The sequence below is a fragment of the Mastacembelus armatus genome, chromosome 18 (assembly GCF_900324485.2).
Source record: "Mastacembelus armatus chromosome 18, fMasArm1.2, whole genome shotgun sequence".
NCBI lineage: Eukaryota > Metazoa > Chordata > Actinopteri > Synbranchiformes > Mastacembelidae > Mastacembelus > Mastacembelus armatus.
Window position 1 is genome coordinate 9,845,611 of NC_046650.1, and position 27,755 is coordinate 9,873,365.

Genomic DNA, 27,755 nt, shown 5'->3' on the forward strand with positions numbered 1-27,755 from the left:
TACATGTTTTTGGACTGTGGGGGGAAACCGGAGTAAACCCACGCAAGCACAGGGAGAACATGCAGACTCCACACAGAAAGGTCAGGTTGCGAACCCATGACCTTCTTGCTGTGAGGCAACAGTGCTAACCACTCAGCCACCATGCTGCCCAGCTTTTACATCATGTTTGTAAAATGATTTCAGAAACTAAATGCAAAAACAGGAAATCAATTAAACCAAACCCTGAACCATTGTGTGCAACAACCAGGTTGTGTTGGGCAACTTTGGCCTGAGAAGAAACAGACCAAGCAGCTTCTTATTAGCATAAAAAAAAATCCCCTTCCAGTTCCTCTTTACACACAAAGTTGTAAAATGACATTTTTATAAAAGAAGAATTTTGAACAGTCCAATGACTGGTGCCAACAAGTGGACGGTCAATATATTTTCTATATATTTCTCAGAAGAAAACAAACCAAGCAGGAAGGTTTTGCACCTTCAGTGCTTCCTATGGCCTCAGGCTGCTGACTGTGGTCAGGCAGGTGTCAAACATGTCATCGCCCTGACAGCAGACACTTGGTTTGAGCCAACGCCTGTTTCTCTTATTGTGGTACTGCAGCACTAATTAGAGACAGCACAGAAATACACACAGCTCAGTGAACAGTTTGCATTACACTATAGCGACATATCCACAGAATATTTTAGCAGATATTCAGCTCCTTTCTGTCCTCACTTTGGATCAGACGATCATCAGAGTCAGAGGTGAAGTGCTGCACTCTGTCAGGACTCACTGTGAGAGACGCTGCTGGATCAACATCTGACAAACAACATGATGAACTTGTGAGATAAACAACTGGACAGTAACATTAAACCACTGCAACAGAAATAATCCTATAGTTTCCTTTAGGATCATACTGACACAGACTTTACTTCTCAGGACAATTTGGTCACAGACAAACAACTGGAAAGACCAAGATGAAGAAATAAACAAACTGACCTGCAGACCAGACCAACTTCAGTTCACTGTACTGAGTGTAAAACACTGGGTCTCCTCTTCCAGCTCTACACACATATCCTGCTGTGTGTGTCTGACCATGAACCATGTAGGAATCCTGTTCAGTCCCACTGCTGCTTCCAGGTAGCAGCTCATAGCTGTAGGAGTCGCCTGATAGTTTGGGAACAGCCTTATACCAGTAGAACCTCCATCCTGCAGATGGATGTTCAACCTCACAGTTCAGAGTTACTGAGGCTCCAGGACTCAGCCATGATGGAGACACAGTGAGGACAGGTTTGGGCTGATCTGGTGGAAACAGATTTTCTCAGCATGAAAACAAATAATACAAATATAAAGGTGAACTATCTAAAGTATAATTACCTAAATAACAAATACTTTCCTACAGTTTCTGAAAAAACTAAAATGATGACTGATGAAGTTTGATTTGACTCACAGTCAGAGACTGTCAGTGTGGTGGCATCACTCCACTTTGTTAAAGACTGAACCTTTACTTCTGCCCTTACACATGTATTCGCCATTGGCTGATGACAAAACAGGTTCAATCTTGTATTCATGTTGTGTTGGAGGTTTCTGTAACGCTCACAGGCAGACACAGGGGTAAGGAATATAACCAAAGTTGTTTATTGCGGGGTAAGAACAGGAATCAAGAGCAAAACCAGAAAACAGGCACAGGTAAACTTAAGAGTTCTTTGGGAGTCTGTCAGGTTTCGAGGAACTTCTATTAGTTTTAGGACCAAGGATGCGCCCACACTGGTACTTTAATACTCATCACAAGACTTTATTGCATAGACTCGGCAAACAAAACAAAACCTAAGGCAAAGGGGACAGGACTAGGCAGGGAAACTCAAGGACGTAAAATACGAAAACAAGGCAAGAGGGTCCACATAAAACATGAACATGGGACAAGGGCACAAGGGGACAAGGTCGGAGGGATCTGGGTCACACACACACACTTAGGGAGACGCACCAGATCACACAAACACTTGAACATGAAAGACAGGGGTCGGGGCATGAAGGTCTGGGTCACACGCACTTCGAGGGAGACGCACCAGACCAGATAGGGAACACGAACATGAACAGGGAATCAAGGCATGAAGGGATCTGGGTCACACACGGCTAAGGAGACGCACCAGACCACACAAGGAACATGAACACGTAAACCAGGGAAAACAAGGCATGAAACACAAGGGCAAGAAACATGGCACAAGGCAAAGACACAAAAACAGGAGACAGGGGAAAAGAACCAGGAAATTAAGACCAAAAGGAGACAAAATACTTAACTTAAATCTGGAGGAACAAAAGGCAGTCCATAATCAAAACGAGTCTAACAAAAGCTCAAAACGCTGTCTTGGCAGTACGCAAAACCATACATAGCAGACAACCCGGCAACTAAAACAAAGAACAACCAAGGTATATAAGGACCGGGCACAAAACAAGAACCAGGTGAAAACAATCAAACAAATTAGATCAACGTAAAGAAAACAGAAATAACCAAAAAAACAGTTCCTGTCAGGATCCTCCAAAATAAAAGAAAACAGAAGTCCAGTGAAATGGATCCTGACAGAGTCAAGGTCCGTGTCTTCGTTACGAGATCGGACGGAGACTGGAGTGTGGGAAATGTATATATGCCAGAGGGAGACTTCAGATGAGGTGCAGGTGAGGGACTTGGGCACAGGTGAGATGAATTGAGGTGATTGCCAGGGGCAAAACCTGGCAGAACCGTAACAGTTTCAGTGAGTTAGTTGTTTTCCATTCATACTCCCACTCAGTGTTTGCTCCGTCCATGATCTCACATCTGAGAGTGACCGTCTCACCTCTGAATAGCTGAGACCAGCTGGGCTGCAGAGTCACAACCGCCCTGTTTGGGACTGTTCATGTTCAACAATCAGCAACAACAAAACAAAAATTACAGCAGGTTAAATCAACATCACACCATTAGTTTTAGTCTGAAATATTCATAAATACACAATAGGTTTCTCTGCACTTTGTATTCCATGAAAGTTTTACCAGACTCACCATATTTGTAGATTGTCACTGAGTCACTGTACTCTGTGTAGTAAACTGGGTCTCCTCTTCCTCCTCTGCACCAGTACAGTCCTTCCTGTGACACACTGATTTGTCCAGGTGAGTGGGAAACTGCATCTTGTCCAGTCAGGACTTTAGAGGATGTGTCACCTCTGTACCAGTGGTATTTCCATCCAGATGATGGTTTCACAGAGCAGGTCAGGGTCACACTGCCCCCTGCTGGAATGTCTGTGTCATCAGCACTCAGCTGGGCCTTTGGTTTACCTGATGTTTAGAATAAATACGGTGAGAAGCAAATTGATTAGACCACCACTCAGTGTAAGGATTGTGCCACAGCTACCAAAAGCAGACAGTTTTGGTTAGTACCAAATTCTTTCTGTATTTCTTTTCTGTTATGGTTAAACCTGTTAAACCCTGGACCTGCTTGATAATTTTGGATAATGTTGATATCAAAGTAAAGGTGACACTTTGGTTATTACTGTTGATATGACAAATTTAAACATCTAGGTTAATACACCAGTATGTGCAAGATCTTTAGTCACAGTAGTATTTAAGAGAAAAATATAAATAAATTAAATTAAAATATAAAAAATATTTTTTACGTCAATTTTCAGTTGTTTACATTCCTTAATGGGAAAGATAAGTTTTAATGGGTAATTGTTCTGCTTGATTCAGTTTTTACTTTAAGAGAAGTCCAGTGTGCTGGGCCAAATCTGGTTAGAGAAATGTGTTCAATTTGAAATTCCTCATTCCTGTTATAGTGATAAAATGTCTTGACAAGCTCCTACAATGTTTCTGTTCTCTCTATGACTGGTGGTCTAATAAATTTATTGAGAACTGTAAATCAATGACTATTTTTCTACATGTATGCTGCGTACTTCAACTTTTGCACTTTAAGTGCATACACCAATTCCCAAACTTCAACACTTCCTTCACCACTTCCATTGCTTGACTAATATTTACTTTTTATAATAATGACAGAAAAATCTCCAGATAAAAACATGTCACTGTTCAGATGGTTGTATCCATGTCACAATGCAAATATATTAAAATGATAGTTTCTTTATGTGATGATTTTGCTAAGAATGATTGAATTGGGTCATTTTTCATGTGTGCAGCCTCTGGTCCAATAACACCTGAATTTTAAATGTGCAGACGTGTCATGAGACGACAACAGTGAACTGACTATCACTGACTTTGATTTAGTGGAAGAAACATTTATATTACACATAGTAAATCTATTTTAACCTTATTACCATAAATGTTTGTTTTGGTTCTGTTCATGTGTAGATTTTATTACATTTATTTTGTCTTTTATTGCTGATTTTTATTGGTCAGTGTAACAGATTTATTGTAGGAAAAAGGAAAAAGGATTCAGCTGTTCAAGAAGCCTGAACCTGTCACTGACAATATATTTTCAATAAAGATTATTTTTACTCAAACATGTTTTAGAAGGCAAATTAAAGTAAAATAAAGTGTCAAAGTGTTACTGTCCTGAAGTCACAGTTCTGACTTGATTCAAAGTAGCCCTGTCCTCACTGAACAGCTCTGTCAGCTACATTTGTTAATTCAGAAATTCAGGGTTTATAAATAGTCATGATCAACATGTACTTGGTAATAAAACACTGATGACTAAACTGATACAGTCAAAGTCACATTATTACTTTGTTTGGTAAACTGTGAGCTATTGTGGTGACCAAAGCACTGGTATTCACCACTGTAGTTTGTAGACAGATGTTGAAACATGAAGCGTTTCTCTGAAACGTACTGATGAAACTCTCGACCATCCTTGTTTATTTTATATTCCCAGTCAGTGTCTTTTCCTTCGTTCATGTGACATATGAAGGAAACACACTCTCCAGTGAAAAAAGTGGACCAGCTGGGCTCAAGGGTCAGCACAGCATCTAAAACACAACAACATCCACACAACACTACACAGTTAGAAATATCACATATTACACTTTTATTCTCTGTTCTACTCACAGTCTGTGTGGATACATAGAGTCAAATAATAAAGACACTAACAAACAATAAAACAGAAAAACAATGTGCTTCAGACCAACAAAGCAGATTCATCTTGATTAAAAAATAGAAAGAAACTAAAGTAAAACTGTGTAATTACCTTGAGCGTGTCCATAGTAGAGGAGTGGATTCAGCACTGAAATAAAGGAAGAAACTTCAGACATTATCAAACTGACAGAAACAAATACAGAATAAACACAGACAGAATAAAACTCCTGGGGATTTATTCCAAAAAGCAGGTTTAACAAACTTAACCCTGAACTCTGAGCTGACTAACCCTGAATTAACAGTGTGCAGGAGGACTATGAAAAGTCATCATCATTGGAGGTCAGACACAACGATTCACCATGACAACAGGGAAAAAAGGTCAAACAAGTGGAATCAGAAAATCTGCTGCGAAATGAAAAATAGGTATAACAGTTTATTCATTTTTCCATTGGATATGTCATGGATAGAAAATTGAGCTAAAACTTAATTTTACATCAGTCTGACCAATGAAGAAAAGTATTTTACACAACTGAAATCAAGTGAAATCACAGTTGTTCTAATAGGCCAATCTACTCAGTGCCAGTGTAATAAATGAAGAGGGCAGCCTACAGAGTTTATACTGAACTGAGGATAAATCCACACTGTGGAGGAAAGATCACTGACTGACTGATCATAAATACATTCACATCAGTAAAGATAAATTATTAACTACTGTCTAATCAGGATTTTATCTGCTTCTCCTGGTGCAAACATCTGAAAATGAATGTGCTCTGATCGACACTTCAACATGAACTGTATGACTGAGGAAATGAAACGGTCTGACAGCTTCTGCAGACTCCACAGGAAGGAGACAGAAACTCAGTTTCTTCAAGAAAACCTGTCAGAGAGCAGGTTAGTAAATTACACAGTAACTGACTCTGAGTTTAAATGATCTGTGATTCTGGAAACACAAACTCTGAGTTTCCCTCAACTCAGGATTAAACTACTCTGAGTTTTGACTAAACCGACTTTCTGAAATCCCCCCTCTATTGTCATCAGGGACAACTATGGCTGAATAATGTAGAACATGTATAATGTTTACATCAAATGAACACTGCTGATGAAGCAACATTATCTTTGTGTGATGACTGAACACAGCTCTCTGATCCAAACTGAGCCCAGTCACCAGCCAATATCCTGCCTACAAAACAACCATGTTGGTAAAAGTCAGTGATGTACTCACAGAATAACGACAGCACACAGAGCAAAGTGTGTCCCATCCTCACATCCAGCACTGACACTCTGTTGTTCTGCCTCTGACAAATATTTCCACTTTGTTTCAAGGCAAAACTTCAAACTGCAGCGTATGAAGAGAAACACTGAACTGTGCACAAGACACTAGTTCAGTGACACACCTATAACCTCTTAATATCTTAATATAATACCCCACTTCCTCCTCTTTTCCACCTAATTCACACCTCTGCACTGGGTTTGACCACACACTTGATTGCCATGGTTACACTTCCTGCTCGGCCACTGCAGCTATAAATTAAGTCGACTCTTTCTACAAAACCAGATAAAGGAATTAAAAAATACAAAACCAAACAATTTTAAAGGAAGAGGCCATAAGTGATTATATAAATAATTTCCATATGTTGTTTGAAGACAAGAGTTAGCCTTCGTGGTTCACACTGTTGGAAACTGAAAATATTGCACTTCAATGACAAAGTAAAAAAAAACTCCTGAATTCATAAAGGTATAGACTCAGACTAGTTTAATGAGATGCCAGCTGGAGACAAAGTACCACCTGTATAAATCAACAGTAAATCCCCACAGGTACTAATAAGTAATTCATCTGCTAAATATTTAGAATATAAGCTAAACTGCAGTATAACACATACAGTTGTAGTTAGACCAAGATTAAAGTGACCAAGTGTCCAAACTGTGTGTTTATCTCTCTCTCTCTGTTTCCTCCTCTCTGTCCTCTGTTTTCTTAGTGTTTCTGCTTCTGACTTTTAATGTGAGTTAGAACATTAATTGTGTTGTCAAATAAAACACAAAGTAGAAATGGTACAGCTACATTTCACAGATAACGTAGCAGCATATTTGAGCTGGACACATAGTGTGATGTGTGATGTTCCCCATCAAGTTATTTTTCACAGCTACACTGACAAGAAAAACACCACAACTTGTCACTTTGAAAAATAACCACAGTTTGTTTTCACACCACAGAGATGTGTTACTGCAATAGCACGAACATACAGTAGACTGTGCATTCACCAGAACTAGTATGTTCAAAGGACACTTTGCCTCTCTCAGTATTAATTATTATATTGTGGTCAACATGAACATGGAGAAAACAATAGCAAACGCTAAAGTCAAAGAATTTCCTTATTTGCCACAGCCCTGCCATCAGACACTGGTGTCTTAAAATATTTGTGTTCTAACCCACAGTCATTATTGTCAGGATTTGGGGATGACTATAAATGATTAGGACCAAACATGCGCTCACGCTGGTACTCAAGGCTCGAAACAAGATCTTATTTAACTAAATACAGCAAGAGCAATAAACAGAAACTAGACTAAACAGGTGCAGATGAAGACATGGAAACACATGGACACGACATGAACACATACATGGACTCCAGGGAACGAGACACTAGGGTCTGGGTCACACACACTTGGGGAGACGCACCAGACCCACAAACACATGAACACGAGGACAGGGAGTCAGGGCATGAAGTAGCCTGGGTCACGCACACATAGAGGGAGACGCACCAGACTACACAAAGAACAAGAACATGGTACACAGGGACTTAAGGCATGGAAACACAAGGGCAAGAAACATGGCACGAGGCAAAGACACATAAACAGGAGACAGGGGAAAAGAACCAGGAAACAAAGACCAAAAGGAAACAAAATAGTAGAGATGGGCAAATGATACCGAGGCTCTGGAGCTTGTGTCACTCTTCCTGAAGCGGAGTGATTCGAAACACTGTGTCGAGGCTTGTATCAAAACACCAGTGTCACGTGACTGATGACGTTCGAACATCATCACTGTTTCGCTTCGCGCTTCATTGCCTCAAAGTGTTTCAAAGCTTTTCATTGGCTCATAGTCTTTCAGTGTGTGTCATTGGCTCATGGCGTTTCAATGCATTCTGAGCCAATGACAGCTTGACAGGTTTGACAGATTTGAGTGGTTTGGTGCCATACCAGCTATATAAGATGCATCATTCTGCTTCAGGATTTGGAGAGTGAGAGTATTTTGGCAAGTTTCACGGCGAGTCCCACCAATAAGCGACGTTCTAAAGTTTGGGATCATTTTGATCTCAAGAGGTCTGAACTTTTACTGTTGTCATGGGATTGAAACAGTGCCAGTGCTTCATTCGTGCTCTTTAGAGGTTGCTATGGCTTCAGTTGTCCACCAGATGTCACCGTCACTGAAGTCTCGAAGCTTTGAATCTTTTTCGGCACAATTGTCAGGAAAGCCTCAGTGCTTCATGAGGCTTCACTTGCCCATCACTACAGAATACTTTACTTAAAGCTGGGAGAACAAAAGACAGTCCATAATCAAATTTCCAACAGAAAACGTAAGTGTAACAACAGGCTCGAAAACGATGTCTTTAGCAGGACTCAAGACAATGTATTAACAGCTCTCAGAACAGTAGCTCTAGCAGAGCAGTACAGAACAGACAACCTGGCAACTAAAACATGGTTCAACCAAGGTATATAAAGACAAGGAACAAAACAAGAAACAGGTGAAAACAATCAACTAAACAGGTCAAAGAAAAGTGAACCAAATGAGGGCAATTATGGTCCCTGAACACCTCCACAGCAGACACATGAAGCACTGGTGCAGCTGGGTGGACATGATGTGCACACATATATATTTAGATATATGTGATTTCACACTGATATAAGGAGATGTGCTCATAAGTAACTTGTGTAATATGTAACAACGTTTGTTACGTTTACACTGGGACATGATTCTACACTTCAATTAAACAATTAGTGGAACATAAAAATTCACTGACAGTGTCCTGATCCAGTTCCTGACCTGTGCTTGCAGACTCTTATTTTGATATGACTTCCTGTTTTGGTCTCACCCTCTCTGTACTGATTTGATCACACTCTTTACCTGTTTACTGAAACCTGTGTCTAATTGTCCAGTGTGTCGTTTTACCTCTTGTCTCATCCTGCTTGTCATTGCCTGTTTTTGCCTCCTGTTCTTTCATATTTTTGCCTTGTCACTCACCACAAGCCTGATTTTTGTTCCTGTCCTGACCAAGAGTTTCACCTTCACCCTCTTGACTTTCTTGGTTCCCTCAACACCTGCCACAGACAGAGGAATGAGGGGACCCAGTCTTTCTGGACTCCAAAACCGAGGAGGCTGGTTCCAAGCATCAGTACTCCATCTCCACACATGGGGGAGCTCAGGAGTCAGAGATCAGGGCAGTCATGGAAGGAGGAGCAGAAATTTAAGTAGCCTCCCAGAGGAGAGTCTCTCAGAGGAAAGAGAGCAGTGCCTGATCCTGAAGCTGTGCATCTTCTGTGGCAAACCTGGTCAGACTGTGTGGGCTTGTCTGGTAAAAGATCAGGATCAGTGCTGGAACACGGCACCTGCTCTCTGATAATTGATGAAGGTAACGCTCAGCATCAAGAATCATCAGATTATTCTGGTTATTTATTGATTCTGGGGCTGATGCAAACTTCATTACAGGGACCTGGTTCATCAGATACAGATCCCTCCGGAATCCCTTGTATCCATAATCCAGGTACAGGCTCTCAGTTACCAACAACTGTATGATAGTTTCATTCCACTCCCAGTCTGTCATGTTTCATTCAGTACATATCGAGATGGATCCAGCCAGAGGAGCTGAAGTTAGTGAATGACCGACCCCTAAAAAAACCACAACCAACTTCAGAGGTTCCAGAGTTTTGCAAGTTTTTATAATTAGCACCTTGGCGGCTCCATTTCACCACCTCACCTCTAGGAAATCAATCTTTGCCTGGTCCCTGTCCACTGATCAAGTCTTCAACAAACTCAAATACAGGTTCACCTTGACAAAAGGTGATCATCTTCCCTGATCCTGATCACCTACTCAAAGTGAAGGTCCAGGATGAAACATATCAATGCATTTTGTCTTCCCTAACTTCCATCTTCATCTGAGATGGTATCTTCCAGCTTCTGATTGGCTGAACACACCTGATCCAGGTAATCAGCAGTGGGTAAAGGGTTAGTCAGAAAAGAAGCAGGGCAGGGGACCATTGGGGACCGAAGATGGACGTTCAGGATCAGTGTGGAGAGTAGAAGTGACAATGACTGAAACCTGTTCTCACAGACATAAATATCCCTCAACATTGTTTTAACACCAACTGGAAAAATCACAAGCTATTCCTTTAAAATGTAGATCACAATAATAAATCCAGTTTTTCACTATGAGCTGATATAAATTGAACATGAACAGATAAATCTGTTTCACACTGTAGGGTCACTATAAGAAACAAAAACATCACATATATGCAAAATTAGAATAAACCATAGGACAAACGTTGTTTACTTCATCCTGGTGAAAATAAATACAGACACTACCTGTTATATACGTTTTACAATGGCAGAGGAAAATTAACATATTGTAGCTGCATTTAAACTTAAAAACTAACAATAAAACATAACTATAGTAGATAAACACTAAATGGGAACATTTAAACTATTATAGGTGATAATGTGTCGTCTCCCTGTCAGGTACAACAGAGGGTTAAATTACTATGATGCATTTCCTTTAAATGAGCTACTTGTAGATTAACTGTACAAAATACTGTGATATTTGCAGAGCAGACGTGTATATAATGGTTACAGTATAAAAGCTGCAAATATTGTCAAAACAAAGATGTGGTTTTTCATGTTGTCATCCATTCCACAATAATAATAAACAGTTTCATCCTCAGGGGCCTGTTCTTTGTACGTCGCTAACAGTTATCTCAATATGATTGTTGATGATTTGATGATCTTGGATTATTTGGTTCTTCGACGCTCATCCTGAAGTTGTTGTCATAGCAACAGGTCAGTAAACAGCTTTATTTCATGTAAACATGATTAGATCGCGGCTTTATAAGCGGAGGTGAGACGGGAAGTGTGTTGCAGCCATGTCTTGGCCATTTACATAATGAATTTGTTGGACCCTCATATTAAAAGTTTGACTCAGAGTAACAACAGCTGCATTAACAACAGCACAAACTGCATCGCATTGAGATTCTTTGCCAGTGGCACTTTCCTTTATCTTATTGCAGATGTGGAGAACTTGGCCAAAGTGTTGTCTGTCCTGTCATTCACAAAGTTTACTTGGCCCTCAAGCAGTTTTTAGGTGTTTTTGTGGTCTTTCCAAACTAGTTAAGACCCCAAGTTGTAAAAGCTTTTTCACCATTTCAGGTACATTGAACTTGTTAATGAAAATCATGTGAATGAGACCAAGCTTGTAAATATGAATTGATTGTCTCCCAGGCTTTCCAAATGTGACTGGTGCCATAGACTGCATTACTGCATTACATTACTAGTTACACATACATTCATATCAAGGCCCCTCCAGGCCCCGATGAAGGGGCTTTTGTAAACCTAAAGGGGGTTCATTGTATAAATGTGCAGATGAGTTACTACAATTCTTAATATTGTAGACTGGTAATATATACAAGAATGTATTCCATAAGTACACAGTTGATTGACTAAAATGTCTTAGATGGTGTGTGACTCTATGTGCCATATCACAAATGTGGAAGATAAATGGACAGGATCTGTGCATGACTCAAGAATGTTCAGTCTTAGTGGCTCTAATATAAAAGATGAAAGTAATTATAAAATTTTTTAAAAGTACATAATATATACTGTGATAAGTGATAAAAACTTCTAACACAGTCACTACTTACACCTTTAATTTGTCTGCAACTTTTTGCCATCCCTCTGTCTTGGCTTTTGTATATTGCTGACATTAATATCTTCCAGCCAGCTGTTTTCTTGTGCCTGCTGACCACAGATTATGACCAAGTTTGACTTTACCACCACCTAATTGATATCAACCACACCTACCATTTGGCTCAAAGTTTTTCCTCCTCATTTTTGATACTTTTCCTTCTCTGAACCAGTGCAGTTTGGCAGGACCACCAATATTGTGTATCTGCTGTTTGGAAAGCTAAAATGTACACAGCAGTTACACAGCATATAAATGTTGTCAAATCTGTTTCTACGTAAATGTTGTTTTTCATGTTGTTGTCCACATGTCTGATGTTTTGCTGATGATGCACTTCTCTTTATGGACCTGAAACCAAACCACAGTAAATATCACTGACAAACAGACACATAATGTAGATGTGATGCTGCTCTCTAACTGTCTTGTGCCAAAGTTGTTGATGTGTGTAAGTAATTCAAATGTTTAGACAGTGCTATGCATTCATTAGATATGATGGTTGGATCAGATCAGTGTTTCTCAAACGAAGTTTGATTTGTCCTGTTGTTGAAGTTTTGCTGGGGTTGGTGGGCCCTGAAATTCTTCTTTCTCCAAAGGGGAACCCGACAGAAAATGTTTGAGAACCACTAGATCAGATCAACACAAAATAACAGCACATCTGTTTGTGGACTGTGGTGAGATAGTTACAAAGAACAGCAACAGTTTTAACCTCTAAATGAAGTGGTCTGGAAATATTGTGTTTGAGGCAGCAGGTTTCTAATGCCACAGCCCAGATACACAATGTATTAGTTTAGTTCATATTATGAATAATGGAATAATATGAGCAGTAATATCTCAGTGGCTGTGGTGGTGATATTTGTACCTGAGGCTGCAGCAGGATTCACATTATAGTAGTCAGAGTTCTCCTCTGTGTCGTCACATCCCCCTGTTCAGATGATCACATGAATGGATTTGAACACACACTTATCTACAATCAGACTGCAGTTTGCAGTATCAGTGACTTCATTATTATTATAAAGTCTTTCATGTGGACTTACTGCTCTCGTCAAGACCTCCAGCCTGAACTGAAGATGTCATATTACTGGATTCATCTGTTGGCTGAGCTGAAATTATAATGCAACATGAATTTTGATCATTCAGTAATAATCATATAATCTGACAGCTTCACATGAATCAAAGTTTATACTGTACCATGTCCAGTGTTTGCTGAGACTCTGATTGTTTCATAGAGACAAAAATCACCTACAGGTCAGTGAAAATCAAGACAAAGTCAAATTTAGTCACTTAAAAAAAAATCTATATCTTGACTACAAACTGAGTGTTAGCAATGGTGTGAAAATAAACATGTTTAAGTCTGACCATGAAGAAGAGAAGAGTAAACTTGAGGTTCATCCTGGTTGACTTTTTGTTGTGTAGCAGAGTCTTGACTGGGCCTGAAACACAGAAAACACTGAAACTTTTCTAAGGAAAATGTAAAAAATTCTGTTTAAAATGAGAGAAGAGTGTTGTACCAACCTGTTCCAACATGAATCTGTTAAAAATACAAACAGTATTACATTGTTTTGTAATCATGTTTTACTGCTTTATCTCAAAACATCTGAATTCATCAGTGGTTTTCAGAAAATTCTCAGAAAGTGTGTGAAGGTCTCACCCTTTATTTTTTCCCAAAATGCAGCAGCAGCAGGAAAACAATTAGTGAATTAAAAGAAAAAACTCACCTTTTGACTTTTTATAGCAAAACAACAGCATCAGGAGAATAATCAGGAAAACTCCGCAAACCAACCCAGTGATCAATGGCACAAGAAATGATGAGACTCCACGTCTGGACACTGGTGGAACAAATAATATACATACAAATATTAATACACTTAAACATAAATACACATCAATATATAACAGCACATCCACATAAATACACATGAATAAATACATGTTTTTATTATACTCACATTTTCAGAAACCCAACTCTGTGCTGACTCTTTCATTACTTTACATTTGTAAAATCCTTCATCAGACCTTGACACTGCAGAGATGTTCAGCTCCAGTCTTTCTTGGCATGAAACCATACTGCTGCTCACAAATACTCACTTCTGACCTCAGCCTAGCCTCCACTACTCCCCAGCCACTACTTTGCAGTTACTGATCTTTCAGGTTGAAACGTCTGTGAGGTTGAAACATCTCTGTGCTCCTGCCTCCACTCTTATATGTCGCCCTATGCTCCTCCCTTTTCTGGAAAATGTGTTCACTACAGCCATTTCCATCGTTTTTGCAAAGTCTACCACCATCAGTCCTTCTGCATTCCTGTCCTGCATACCAAACTTACCCATCACTTCCTCATCACCTCTGTTTCCCTCACCAACATGTCCGTTGAAATCTGCCCCAATCACCACTCTCTCACCACTAGGGACACCCTGAATCATCTCATCCAGCTCCCTCCAGAATTTCTCCTTCTCTTCTAACTCCCATCCTACCTGTGGGGCATAACCACTGACAACATTCAACATCACACCTTCAACTTCCAGCTTCAGACTCATCACCCTATCTGACAGTCTCTTCACCTCCAGAACATTCCTAGCAAAATCCTCCTTCAGGATAACTCCTACTCCATTCCTCTTTCCATCCACACCATGATAAAACAGCTTGAACCCTGCTCCTGATCTATAGGCCTTGCTACCTTTCCACCTGGTCTCCTGAACACACAAGATATCCACCTTTCTTCTCTCCATCATATCCTGAACCAACTCTCTAGTTTTCCCTGACAAAGTCCCTACATTCAAATTCAATACTCTAAGTCCTACACTCCTGCCCTTCCTCTTCTCTCTTTGCCTACGAACACGCCTTCCTCCTCTCCTGCTTCGACCAACAGTAGTCCAATTTCCACTGGCACCCTGTAGGTCAACAGCACCAGTGGCAGTTGTTGTTAACCCGGGCCATGACCGATCTGGTATGGAAGTCATATTTGTGATTCACATGTTTGATTTGGCTTAAATTTTATGTCGGATGCCCTTCCTGACACAACCCTTTAAGTCCATTTACCTGGACTTGGGACCGGCACATGAAGACACTGGATTGTTCTCCCTTGTGGTTGCATTTTTCATGCCTATACTAATAAATATTGTAATTACTATGTGTTCTTGCTAAAATCATGTTAGGCTCAAGCTGCTCTTCAACACATCACTACATGAACATTTAAATCCTAAAGATGAAGCAAGATAACAGAATGACTAAAAATGATAAACCATACATTATTTAAAACCTACTCTGTCCAGTGATGTTGACTGCATTGCTGTAATGATGTGGCGGAGACTCACACCAGTACACTGCAGTTTTCACTGTTAACTGGTTGATTTTGCACGTGGATCCAGTCATTGTCCCCCAGTCATTACACTTTGACAGGCTCTTTTTAAAAAACCTCTTCACTCTCCAGTCATTAGAGTTTCCCTCACAGCTCAGTGACACCAAGTCCGTGGAAAAGTGTTTGGCCCTGTCAGGACTCACTTTGACCGACACTGATCCCAAATGAACATCTGAAAAACAACATTTAATAAGGGGATCAACACACTATAAACAGCACAGCACGTCCCAACTTTCAACCCAGATAATGCTTTCTCATTAGTTGGTGCTCCATCATTAATTCAGGCTCTCTTTAACCACTGTGAGTAAAGGAAGTGACCAACTTTTACCAGCCATGTTTGCCTTGTTGTTGTCTGCCTCTACACCTGTATGACTATAAAGTAAAGAATTAAACCTGCTATGTATCTGCTGTGTCTACAAGGGCTCAAATTCTTACTGATATATGCCAAGGCTTAAACAGGAAGAAACAGGAAGGGGATGCATGGTAACAAGAGTGCTAACAATGATCATTTACCTTATTTATTATAATAATCCAAATATGACAGAAAAATAATTTATATACTGACCTACAGACCAGGCAAACCTAGTTGGACTGTACTGAGTGTAAAACACTGGGTCTCCTCTTCCAGCTCTACACACATATCCTGCTGTGTGTGTCTGACCATGAACCATGTAGGAATCCTGTTCAGTCCCACTGCTGCTTCCAGGTAGCAGCTCATAGCTGTAGGAGTCGCCTGATAGTTCGGGAACAGCCTTATACCAGTAGAACCTCCATCCTGCAGATGGATGTTCAACCTCACAGTTCAGAGTTACTGAGGCTCCAGGACTCAGCCATGATGGAGACACAGTGAGGACAGGTTTGGGCTGATCTGGTGGAAACAGATTTTCTCAGGATGAAAACCTGCTGTGTGACTGTGACTCTTCTTAGAACATCATGTACATTGTCTCTGCCCTGCTTTTTTTTTCTTTTTTAAAGTAACAGTACCTCCAGATGTGTTTTAAGTGTTTTAAATATACTAACTATACGAACATTTGCAGTGTGATGAGAAACCATCTCCACCCATCACTGAATATAGCACAAATGCACATTGTTGTTAGGGGCCAGGAGCTCTCACACATTTGTGTCATACTTCTAATATAGTAACTGTGTTAACACTGTCAGTTGATGCAATATGTATCGCATCTATGCACTACCTCTGTTTTGTGTACAATGTATAATCACATTATCAAATTAAAAAACAAACAAAAAAAAATGATCACGTTATGTATAAATGATCACACCAACCTGGTACATTGATGAGTTAAGTTTTATATGACGATAAACTTGGTATTGAACAAATTCATGACTTACCTAATACAGTCAGATTCACTTTGTTGCTCAGTTTTTTTATAACATTTGTGCTCTGGTGATGAACGGTGGCCCAATATTCACCACTGTGGTTCTTCTGTATCTTAAGTGAACAGGACTTTTTGATGCCACAGGAAACAACTTGTTCATCTTTCCTGTGAATGCTGTAGTTCCAGTTTTCCATTGCTACTTTCATCTCAATTGTAAAGTTAACAATCTCTCCACTGAAAAAAACAGATCTGTTTGGCTGAAGAGTCAGCACCACATCTGGAATGATCACAAAAGCCCAATTAAAAGAAAAAGGACAAACTACAGTGATGATTTTTTTGGGGGTGAATAAACAAACACAGGAAAGAAGGAAATTTGTGCAATCACCTTGAGTGTATCCACAGTAGAGGTTTGTATTCAGCACTACAACACAGATTCATATGTCAGACAAAAGAAAGAAAAACACGCCCAGTGGATGAATGTTTGGATAATCTAGAAATCAGTTATCACATTTCCATCAACATTATCACAACACAGTCCTCCACTATAAAGTCACTCAGTGACTAAGATCCTGCTGAAAGAAAACATTTTTAAAAACAATGATAAACAGTATACACTTTTGAATCATCAGCAGTGTCACGTGTTTGCTGTCACCACACAGCTTCCCTGTTCACACTTTGAACAAACCACTAAAACACGTCGTGCAGCATTTAAAGAGACAAATGTCGATGTACTCACAGAATAACCCCAGCACAGAGAGCAAAGTGTGGCCCATCCTCACATGCAGCACTGACACTGTGCATCTGAAAATGTTTCCACTTTAATTCTTGAAAATACATGAGGACAAACCAAGACCTGTGGGTGAAAGGAAGTGATACATCAGTATGAGCTCATGACTTTTACACCCACGGACACACACACACACGATATATTTATTATTAGTCTTATTACACAGTTCCTGTTAAAATATGTAAATACAGAGCAAACACTTCAGCAGCATATTTGAGTTGGACACATATAGAGGTCTCTGATCAACTACAGGAAGACGTACGCTTTACCTTGTCAGTGGATAACAAGTGGAGACCTTCAACTTTCTGAGCTCCACAATTTTCCACAAACTAAAGTGGATGTCCAACATCAGCACCATCATCAGGAAGGCACAGCAGAGGATGTTTTCCCTGTGTCTACTCAAAAAGTCCAAACTGCCCCAGAAGCTGGTGGTACAGGGGAGTCTGTTCACTGCTCGTCCATCACTGTGTGGTTTGGTTCAGTAACCAAATAAATCAGATTTCTGCAGACCCTTCACAAACTGTTTAAATGTCTCCCATCTGTGTGGCACTACAGGCCACTGTACACCAAAACAACCAGACAAGGACAGTTTCTTTTCCTGTGCCATCACAATTATGAAGGGGTAGTTCACTCTACAGAGACAAGACTGACTTTCCAACAAACCCTCAACCACCATCTTCCACTGGGTGGACACCGACTTTCCAGCCACACTGCTCTGCCTCCATAGCTGCTTCTGTATATCTGAACTTTTATCCTTTCGTTTCTACAGTGTCTTTCCAGGGAACTACACCTTCCACAAAACATACAATCCACTGTTTCAGGACAAGATCTGGTCTTAGATTGTCCTAAAGTGGTACTAACCATCTCCTGAGGCACCATGAGCTGACTTCCAAAATCTAAACTCAACTGACAGTCCATCCCTGTCTTTATCTACACCCTGAAACATCCTGTGTCTACGATCTACCTGAGTCTGCACATCTGCCTCCTTTGGGCTCCACTTCATCCCTGCTGGGACTGTTGCTCCTGTGCTTCACACATCATCTCTAGACTCTGACCATGTCATCTCCAGTGTAACCTTAGCACACTGAAACTCCAAAATCCTTTTGCCATACAGGCACACACAGCTTAGACAGCTTGGTGCTCCCAGGCACTTTCTAATGGAGGCACTGAATGTTTTCTCTAGCTTAGAAATGGATTTACATTGTAAACTGTCAGGGGCAATGACAAAACTGCAGGCACCACTGTTGGCACAGTGCTAGTCAGTGGTTGTTATGTCATCCATATATACACATATTGGTGATAACTGCTGTCCCGACTGAAGACTCTCCCTGCTTCCACCCACTTGGATGGTAAAAACTATGGAAATATTGCTCATCCTGCCATAATGCCTCTCTCTAACTGTTGCCATGCTGTAGTTAACTCTTTTGCTGCAAACTATAACTAGCTGCCATTAAAGTACTGAGGTTTTCCATTATCTATACCCACTTATTCCTTAACCTGGGTCACGGGGATTTGCTGGAGCCTATCCCAGCAATATAGAGTCACCAATCAACCTGACATGCATGTTTTTTTGGACTGTGGGAGGACACCAGAGTACACCCACGCAAGCACAGGGCGAACATGCGAACTCCACACAGAAAGGCCAGGTTGCGAACCCACGACCTTCTTGCTATGAGGCAACCGTGTTAAACACTCAGCCACCATGCTACCTGGACTTGACATTTCTTTCCTAAATACAGCTTCCAGCTTCCACCACTCCTTCAAGTTCAAGAAAAAAAGAACCAAAAATGATTTTAGTCCTAATCTCAGTACAGTATTTGTACACATGCCATAAATCACCACAAATGACTGAGATGACGACCCAAATGTAGACCAGACAGACAGGAAGAGGTTTGGTGAAAAGTTTTATTGATAAACTGATGTAACAGTGAAAAGGGAACAAGAGGATGTCAGGGGGTGACTGACTAAGGACAGAAACCCAATTACAGGCCAGATACCAGGAGACCCAAAGGTTCAAGCTGGAATAGGAAGGAAGTTTACACAAGGGAAACACAAACAGTACCTGGTAACAATGAAATGGCTGATATAGTGTGGGGGAAGGGAGACAACAAGGCACAGTTGACAATCAGACACTGATTACAAAGTAAAACCAACAGAAATCAGAGACAGACTGCAGACAGGAAACACTACAAAATAAAAGTCCAGCATCAGGAAGTAAACACAGATTGTGACAGGACTGGCAAGAAAGAAGGAAAGAAACCTGGCAGATGTTTTTGAGTCCACGGGAAAGAAACAGAGCTTAAATACATATAAAACACAATCTGAACAGAAGAAAAGGAAGCGAAAAGGCCAGAAAAAGGAACATAATCCAAATCACCAACATAGAAAAAAAGCACTAGCACACAGATGTAGGCAGATTCATTCTGTCAGTAAATGCAGATGATGGTTGGATGAAAGGAAACACTCAAAAGAAACCATGTTATATTATATTATCACACACAACTGTTTCTAAGAGCGACAATGGCTGGTACAGACCAATATAAACATATACAGTCCAAGATAAGTGGCCCAATGACCCCGTCCGTCTTAAAGTCAGGATCTCCTCTTGTGCACTGGCAGCTCATCAGTTCACTCAGTCGTCAGCAGAGGGCACTGCAGGAAAGGGATGGCACGATTATTGATGTTCTCTGGCCTTATATATATTATATATATATATACAGCTGATTTTCACAACATTCAAAACACAAAACACATTTTCTTCCTCTTTCCTGCATTTAATAGTCATTCCCTTTCACTTAGTATAACCAAATACAACCAAACCTATATGAAGTGAAACTAAAATGAAAATAAACAAGTGAAACAATAATGTGCATGATGATCATCAATAGGAAACAAATGACTTCAGTTTTCCATTGATGCTTAGATCAACAGGGAATTAAATCCTCAGCACAGAAATCTTTCATATGATCTAAAATCAAACACCAATATTGTGTATCTGCTGTTTGGAAAGCTAAAATGTACACAGCAGTTACACAGCATATAAATGTTGCCAAATCTGTTTCTACATAAATGTTGTTTTTCATGTTGTTGTCCACATGTCTGATGTTTTGCTGATGATGCACTTCTCTTTATGGACCTGAAACCAAACCACAGTAAATGTCACTGACAAACAGACACATAATGTAGATGTGATGCTGCTCTCTAACTGTCTTGTGCCAAGTGGTGTGGAAATATTGTGTTTGATGCAGTTCAAGAATCAGTACTGCATGTGAACACTAACGTAGTTCAGATTACTCTGTACTCCTGGACTGGACTTAGTACATATTTGGTTTCTAATGCCACAGCCCAGATTCACAATGTATTAGTTTAGTTCATATTATGAATAATGGAATAATATGAGCAGTAATATCTCAGTGGCTGTGGTGGTAATATTTGTACCTGAGGCTGCAGCAGGATTCACATTATAGTAGTCAGAGTTCTCCTCTGTGTCGTCACATCCCCCTGTTCAGATGATCACATGAATGGATTTGAACACACACTTATCTACAATCAGACTGCAGTTTGCAGTATCAGTGACTTCATTATTATTATAAAGTCTTTCATGTGGACTTACTGCTCTCGTCAAGACCTCCAGCCTGAACTGAAGATGTCATATTACTGGATTCATCTGTTGGCTGAGCTGAAATTATAATGCAACATGAATTTTGATCATTCAGTAATAATCATATAATCTGACAGCTTCACATGAATCAAAGTTTATACTGTACCATGTCCAGTGTTTGCAGAGACTCTGATTGTTTCATAGAGACAAAAACCACCTACAGGTCAGTGAAAATCAGACAAAGTCAAATTTAGTCACTTAATAAAAATCTATATCTTGACTACAAACTGAGTGTTAGCAATGGTGTGAAAATAAACATGTTTAAGTCTGACCATGAAGAAGAGAAGAGTAATCCTCAATTTCATCCTGGTTGACTTTTTGTTGTGTAGCAGAGTCTTGACTGGGCCTGAAACAGAAAACACTGAAACTTTTCTAAGGAAAATATTAAAAATTCTATTTAAAATGAGAGAAGAGTGTCGTACCAACCTGTTCCAACATGAATCTGTTAAAAATACAAACAGTAATTGTTTTGTAATCATATTGTTTTACTGTTTTATGGTAAAGCATCAGAATACATCAGTGATTTTCAATAAATAATCCCAAAGAAAAGGTCTCACCCTTTATTTTTCTACAGATATGCAGAAGGAGCAGCAGAAAAACAATCAGTAAAATTCCACCAACCACCCACATGACGTATGGAGCAGTAAAGGTAAAACCTTCAGGTCTGGATCCTGAAATTATAAATATGTCTCTTACTGTATAAATGAGGTGGAAAAAAGCTGACAATGAGAACAGTGATGAGAACAGAAGAAACATGAAGTTCTATTACACAAAACAATGGATGAAATCACATAAAATACACTGATTCTACTTTTAAACATTGGTCATTTGTCTGGTTTGGATCAGCCACTGAACAGGACAGGAGCAGAATGCAGACAGGATCATCGGGGCCGATCTTCCCTCCATCCAGGACCTGTACTGGTCCATGGTGAGGAAATGAGGGGGGAGCATATCTGCATATATCTGCCCTGAACATAAACTGTTCAGACTTCTCCCCTGTAGGAGGTGCTACAGAGCACTGTATGTCAAAACCACCTGGCACAGAGACAGGTTCTTCCCCCAGGCTGTCACTCTGACGAACTCTTAATGTCACAGACTGGCAGAAATAACCACTGCTCAATAAGTGAACACATGTGAGCTCATGTAAAGTGTCACAGTTATACTTAGTTCTACTTAAATCCTTGCACTCCTATTTGCACTAATTGTTTCTGACCTGAAGGACAAAGTAACTAGTAAGATTTTATTTCAGCAGCTAGAGATGAGTGAGGTGATTATCTTTGTCAAATAACAGTAAATGAATGTAAATGTCAAGCTTCAGCAGATGATGCTGTGCTCTGATTAGAAACATTGGTCTAACATGAACAAACCATGATTAAAACTCACTATGTCCAGTGATGTTGGCTGCATTACTGAACTGTCCTGATCCAGACTCACACCAGTACACTGCTTTAGTGTACAGTCCACTGTCAATGCTGCATGTGGATCCATTCATTCTCCCCAGTAGATGCAGGATGACAGGCAAGTATCATCACTAAACCTCCTGACTCTCCACTCAGTAGAGTTTCCCTCACAGCTCAGTGACACAGAGTCAGAGGTGAAGTGCTGCACTCTGTCAGGACTCACTGTGAGAGACGCTGCTGGATCAACATCTGACAAACAACATGATGAAGGGTCATAACTTTTGAAAAATACATACACTATACACAACTGTCTGACTGACCATAAAATTAAAAAAAGAAGATTTTGTCAGTTAAATTTTGATTAAAATGATACATTCAACTTTTTTTTATTAAACGACCAATAACTAGTGTCCCAAGCAATTACTTTTAACGCCAATATATTCAGATTATGATTAAATTACTGTCCTATATCGAGATAATAAGGTTCATTTTCTTCTGATTATGGGTAAATTTGATCTCATCTTAAAACAAAAAGAAGCAAGAAAAGAAAAAGTTAAGGAAGAATTTATACACTGACCTGCAGACCAGACCAACTTCAGTTCACTGTACTGAGTGTAAAACACTGGGTCTCCTCTTCCAGCTCTACACACATATCCTGCTGTGTGTGTCTGACCATGAACCATGTAGGAATCCTGTTCAGTCCCACTGCTGCTTCCAGGTAGCAGCTCATAGCTGTAGGAGTCGCCTGGTAGTTTGGGAACAGCCTTATACCAGTAGAACCTCCATCCTGCAGATGGATGTTCAACCTCACAGTTCAGAGTTAGTGAGGCTCCAGGACTCAGCCATGATGGAGACACAGTGAGGACAGGTTTGGGCTGATCTGATGGAAACAGATTTTTTACTGGATGAAAACATGTATATATTGTTGTAGGACAATATAAATCACATGAATCCTGAATATTTTGTATATGTCCTTCCACAGTTTCTCAATAAATCATATGAAGATGCAATCTAGAATATATTAAGTAAACAAACACTTTTTTCTTACAGCTGAAAAATCATAACCTTATTGTTTGGGCTTTTCATGGTCAGGAATCACCAAGAATAAGAGGTGTTCCCGGCATGTCCCACTGAGAGAAGGCCCCGGGGAAGACCCAGGACATGCTGGAGGGACTATGTCTCTCAGCCCCTCAATGTCTGCGTGGAAAAGCTGGAGGAAGTGTACAGGGAGAAGGAAGTTTGGGCATCCCTGTTTAGGCTACTGCCCCTGCGACCCGTCCCAGGATAAGCAGAAGAAGATGGATGGAATAACTTGAAAATTGCAGGTTCGAATCTCCTATCCGGCAGGAATTGTCAGTGGGACGGAGTGAATAGCCCACGTGTCCACCTTCAATACCATGATTGAGGTGAGACCCTTGAGCAAGGCACCGGACCCCGGGTGCTGCAACACTGGCTGCCCACTGCTCTGGGTGTGTGTTCATGGTTTGTGTGTGCAATTTGGGTGGTAATGGAATTTCCCCATTTTGGGACTGATAAGGGTAATAAAAAAAAACAAACCTTATTTTAATCATAAACAAATACACATAAAGTTCTATATTTTACATAATGTTTAGAAAATTAACTAAAGACTTAAATACCATTACATTTATGTGTACATATTAACACAAACCTCCACATGGTAATAAAACACTGATGACTTACCTGATACAGTCAAATTCACTTTATTACTATGTTTTATAAACTTCGAGCTCTTCTGCCAACCAAAGCACTGGTATTCACCACTGTAGGCTGTAGACAGAGGTTGTAATGTGTATTTCTTGTGTGAATTGTACTGAACAAACTCTTGACCATCCTTGTTTATTTTATATTCCCAGTCAGTGTCTTTTCCTTCGTTCATGTCACATATGAAGGAAACAAACTCTCCGGTGAAAAAAGTGGACCAGCTGGGCTCAAGGGTCAGCACAGCATCTAAAACACAACAACATCCACACAACACTACACAGTTAGAAATATCACATATTACACTTTTATTCTCTGTTCTACTCACAGTCTGTGTGGATACATAGAGTCAAATAATAAAGACACTAACAAACAATAAAACAGAAAAACAATGTGCTTCAGACCAACAAAGCAGCAAAAATAGGAAGAAACTGATACAAAGACAAACAACTGGAAAGACCAATATAAACAGAAATTGGGAAATTCTTTGTAAAAAAAGGAAAAACTGACCTCCAAACCAGACCAACTTCATTTCACTGTCCAGAGTGTAATATAATGGGTCTCCTCTTCTAGCTTTACACACATATCCTGCTGTGTGTGTCTGACCATGAACCATGTAGGAATCCTGTTCAGTCCCACTGCTGCTTCCAGGTAGCAGCTCATAGCTGTAGGAGTCGCCTGATAGTTTGGGAACAGCCTTATACCAGTAGAACCTCCATCCTGCAGATGGATGTTCAACCTCACAGTTCAGAGTTACTGAGGCTCCAGGACTCAGCCATGATGGAGACACATTGAGGACAGGTTTGGGTTTATCTATTGGAAACAGATTTTCTCAGGATGAAAACAAATAATACAAATATAAAGGTGAACTATCTAAAGTATAATTACCTAAATAACAAATACTTTTCTACAGTCTGAAAAAACTAAAATGATGACTGATGAAGTTTGATTTGACTCACAGTCAGAGACTGTCAGTGTGGTGGCATCACTCCACTTTGTTAAAGACTGTGAACCTTTACTTCTGCCCTTACAGCTGTATTCTCCATTGGCTGATGACAAAACAGGTTGAATCTTGTAGTCATGTTGTGTTGGAGGTTTCAGTGAGTTAGTTGTTTTCCATTCATACTCCCACTCAGTGTTTGCTCCGTCCATGATCTCACATCTGAGAGTGACCGTCTCACCTCTGAATAGCTGAGACCAGCTGGGCTGCAGAGTCACAACCGCCCTGTTTGGGACTGTTCATGTTCAACAATCAGCAACAACAAAACAAAAATTACAGCAGGTTAAATCAACATCACACCATTAGTTTTAGTCTGAAATATTTATAAATACATAATAGGTTTCTCTGCACTTTGTATTCCATGAAAGTTTTACCAGACTCACCATATTCGTAGATTGTCACTGAGTCACTGTACTCTGTGTAGTAAACTGGGTCTCCTCTTCGTCCTCTGCACCAGTACAGTCCTTCCTGTGACACACTGATTTGTCCAGGTGAGTGGGAAACTGCATCTTGTCCAGTCAGGACTTCAGAGGATGTGTCACCTCTGTACCAGTGGTATTTCCATCCAGATGATGGTTTCACAGAGCAGGTCAGGGTCACACTGCCCCCTGCTGGAATGTCTGTGTCATCTGCACTCAGCTGGGCCTTTGGTTTCTCTATTGTTTAGGACGAGAAATACAGAAAAAAAAGGTTATTACTGTGTTTCTGTTTAAAAACAAGTGTATAATAAATTATTGGTACTACAGCTAATATTTTCATTGTCACAGAGAAAACTTGTTGTCTCATGGTAATATGTCAACCACTTCCCCCTCCCTTAGCTATGCTGCTATAGGCTTGGTCTCCTTGTGGACTTTCCATCATGCACCAAGCTCCTCTCATGTCATCTCCTCCTGTCTCCTAAATGAATTAATTCAGACTATTCTAAAAAATGTTCATAAGATTAACTATAGGATCTAAATACATTTATATTGTACATATTAACACAATCATGGTGATTATTTCAACAGGTTCATAAATAAGTTCTATTAGTCATGATAAACATCCACATGGTAAAAAAAAAAAAACAACTGATGACTTACCTGATACAGTCAAAGTCACATTATTACTATGTAATAATGAAACTAAAGTAAAACTGTGTAATTACCTTGAGCGTGTCCATAGTAGAGGAGTGGATTCAGCACTGAAATAAAGGAAGAAACTTCAGACATTATCAAACTGACAGAAACAAATACAGAATAAACACAGACACAATAAAACTACTGGATTATCATCAGGGACAACTATGGCTGAATAATGTAGAACATGTATAATGTTTACATCAAATGAACACTGCTGATGAAGCAACATTATCTTTGTGTGATGACTGAACACAGCTCTCTGATCCAAACTGAGCCCAGTCACCAGCCAATATCCTGCCTACAAAACAACCATGTTGGTAAAAGTCAGTGATGTACTCACAGAATAACGACAGCACACAGAGCAAAGTGTGTCCCATCCTCACATCCAGCACTGACACTCTGTTGTTCTGACTCTGACAAATATTTCCACTTTGTTTCAAGGCAAAACTTCAAACTGCAGCGTATGAAGAGAAACACTGAACTGTGCACAGGAGACTAGTTCAGTATCACATCAGTTTTCTTAATTTATCATTCGATCATCTCTGCTTCCTTCTCTGTTCCACCAAAGTCACACTTCTGGTTTTGGCCACACACTTGATTGTCACTTCATGCTCGGCCACTGCAGCTACAAATTAAGTCGACTCTTTTTACAAAAGAGAAAATATAGAACCAAATAAAAATATGATGGAACAGGCCATAACTGATTATTATAAGGAGGAAACTGAATTCACAAAGGTACAAAGTTTATCAAGATGCCAGCTGGAGACAAAGTACCACCTGTATAAATCAACAGTAAATCCCCACAGGTACTAATAAGTAATTCATCTGCTAAATATATAGAATATAAGCTAAACTGCAGTATAACACATACAGTTGTAGTTAGACCAAGATTAAAGTGACCAAGTGTCCAAACTGTGTGTTTATGTCTGTCTCTCTCCCTGTTTCCTCCTCTCTGTCCTCTGTTTTCTTAGTGTTTCTGCTTCTGACTTTTTAATGTGAGTTAGAACATTAATTGTGTTGTCAAATAAAACACAAAGTAGAAATGGTACAGCTACATTTCACAGATAACGTAGCAGCATATTTGGGCTGGACACATAGTGTGATGTGTCATGTTCCCCATCAAGTTATTTTTCACAGCTACACTGACAAGAAAAACACCACAACTTGTCACTTTGAAAAATAACCACAGTTTGTTTTCACACCACAGAGATGTGTTACTGCAATAGCACGAACATACAGTAGACTGAGCATTCACCAGAACTAGTATGTTCAAAGGACACTTTGCCTCTCTCAGCATTAATTATTATATTGTGGTCAACATGAACATGTTGAAAACAATAGCAAACACTAAAGTCAAAGAATTTCCTTATTTGCCACAGCCCTGCCATCAGACACTGGTGTCTTAAAATAATTG

The 27,755-nt window shown here is 39.9% G+C and overlaps 1 protein-coding gene and 1 long non-coding RNA gene across 2 annotated transcripts; both read right to left on the bottom strand.

Moving 5' to 3' along the window:
- Positions 1 to 3,159: 3,159 nt before the first annotated feature.
- LOC113125196 (Fc receptor-like protein 5) lies at positions 3,160 to 26,845 on the bottom strand. Its single transcript, XM_026298528.2, has 9 exons — positions 26,682 to 26,845; positions 26,368 to 26,403; positions 25,607 to 25,879; positions 25,183 to 25,458; positions 24,734 to 25,036; positions 24,206 to 24,472; positions 23,082 to 23,384; positions 4,785 to 4,920; positions 3,160 to 3,280 (listed from the first exon to the last, which is right to left on the bottom strand). The coding sequence occupies exons 1-9, from the start codon at positions 26,716 to 26,718 to the stop codon at positions 3,277 to 3,279; spliced, it is 1,635 nt and encodes a 544-aa protein (XP_026154313.1). The 5' UTR covers positions 26,719 to 26,845; the 3' UTR covers positions 3,160 to 3,276.
- Positions 11,803 to 13,151, bottom strand: LOC113125199 (uncharacterized). Its single transcript, XR_003295123.1, has 3 exons — positions 13,002 to 13,151; positions 12,827 to 12,889; positions 11,803 to 12,315 (listed from the first exon to the last, which is right to left on the bottom strand). It is a non-coding gene; the product is annotated as an uncharacterized LOC113125199 (long non-coding RNA).
- Positions 26,846 to 27,755: the final 910 nt, after the last annotated feature.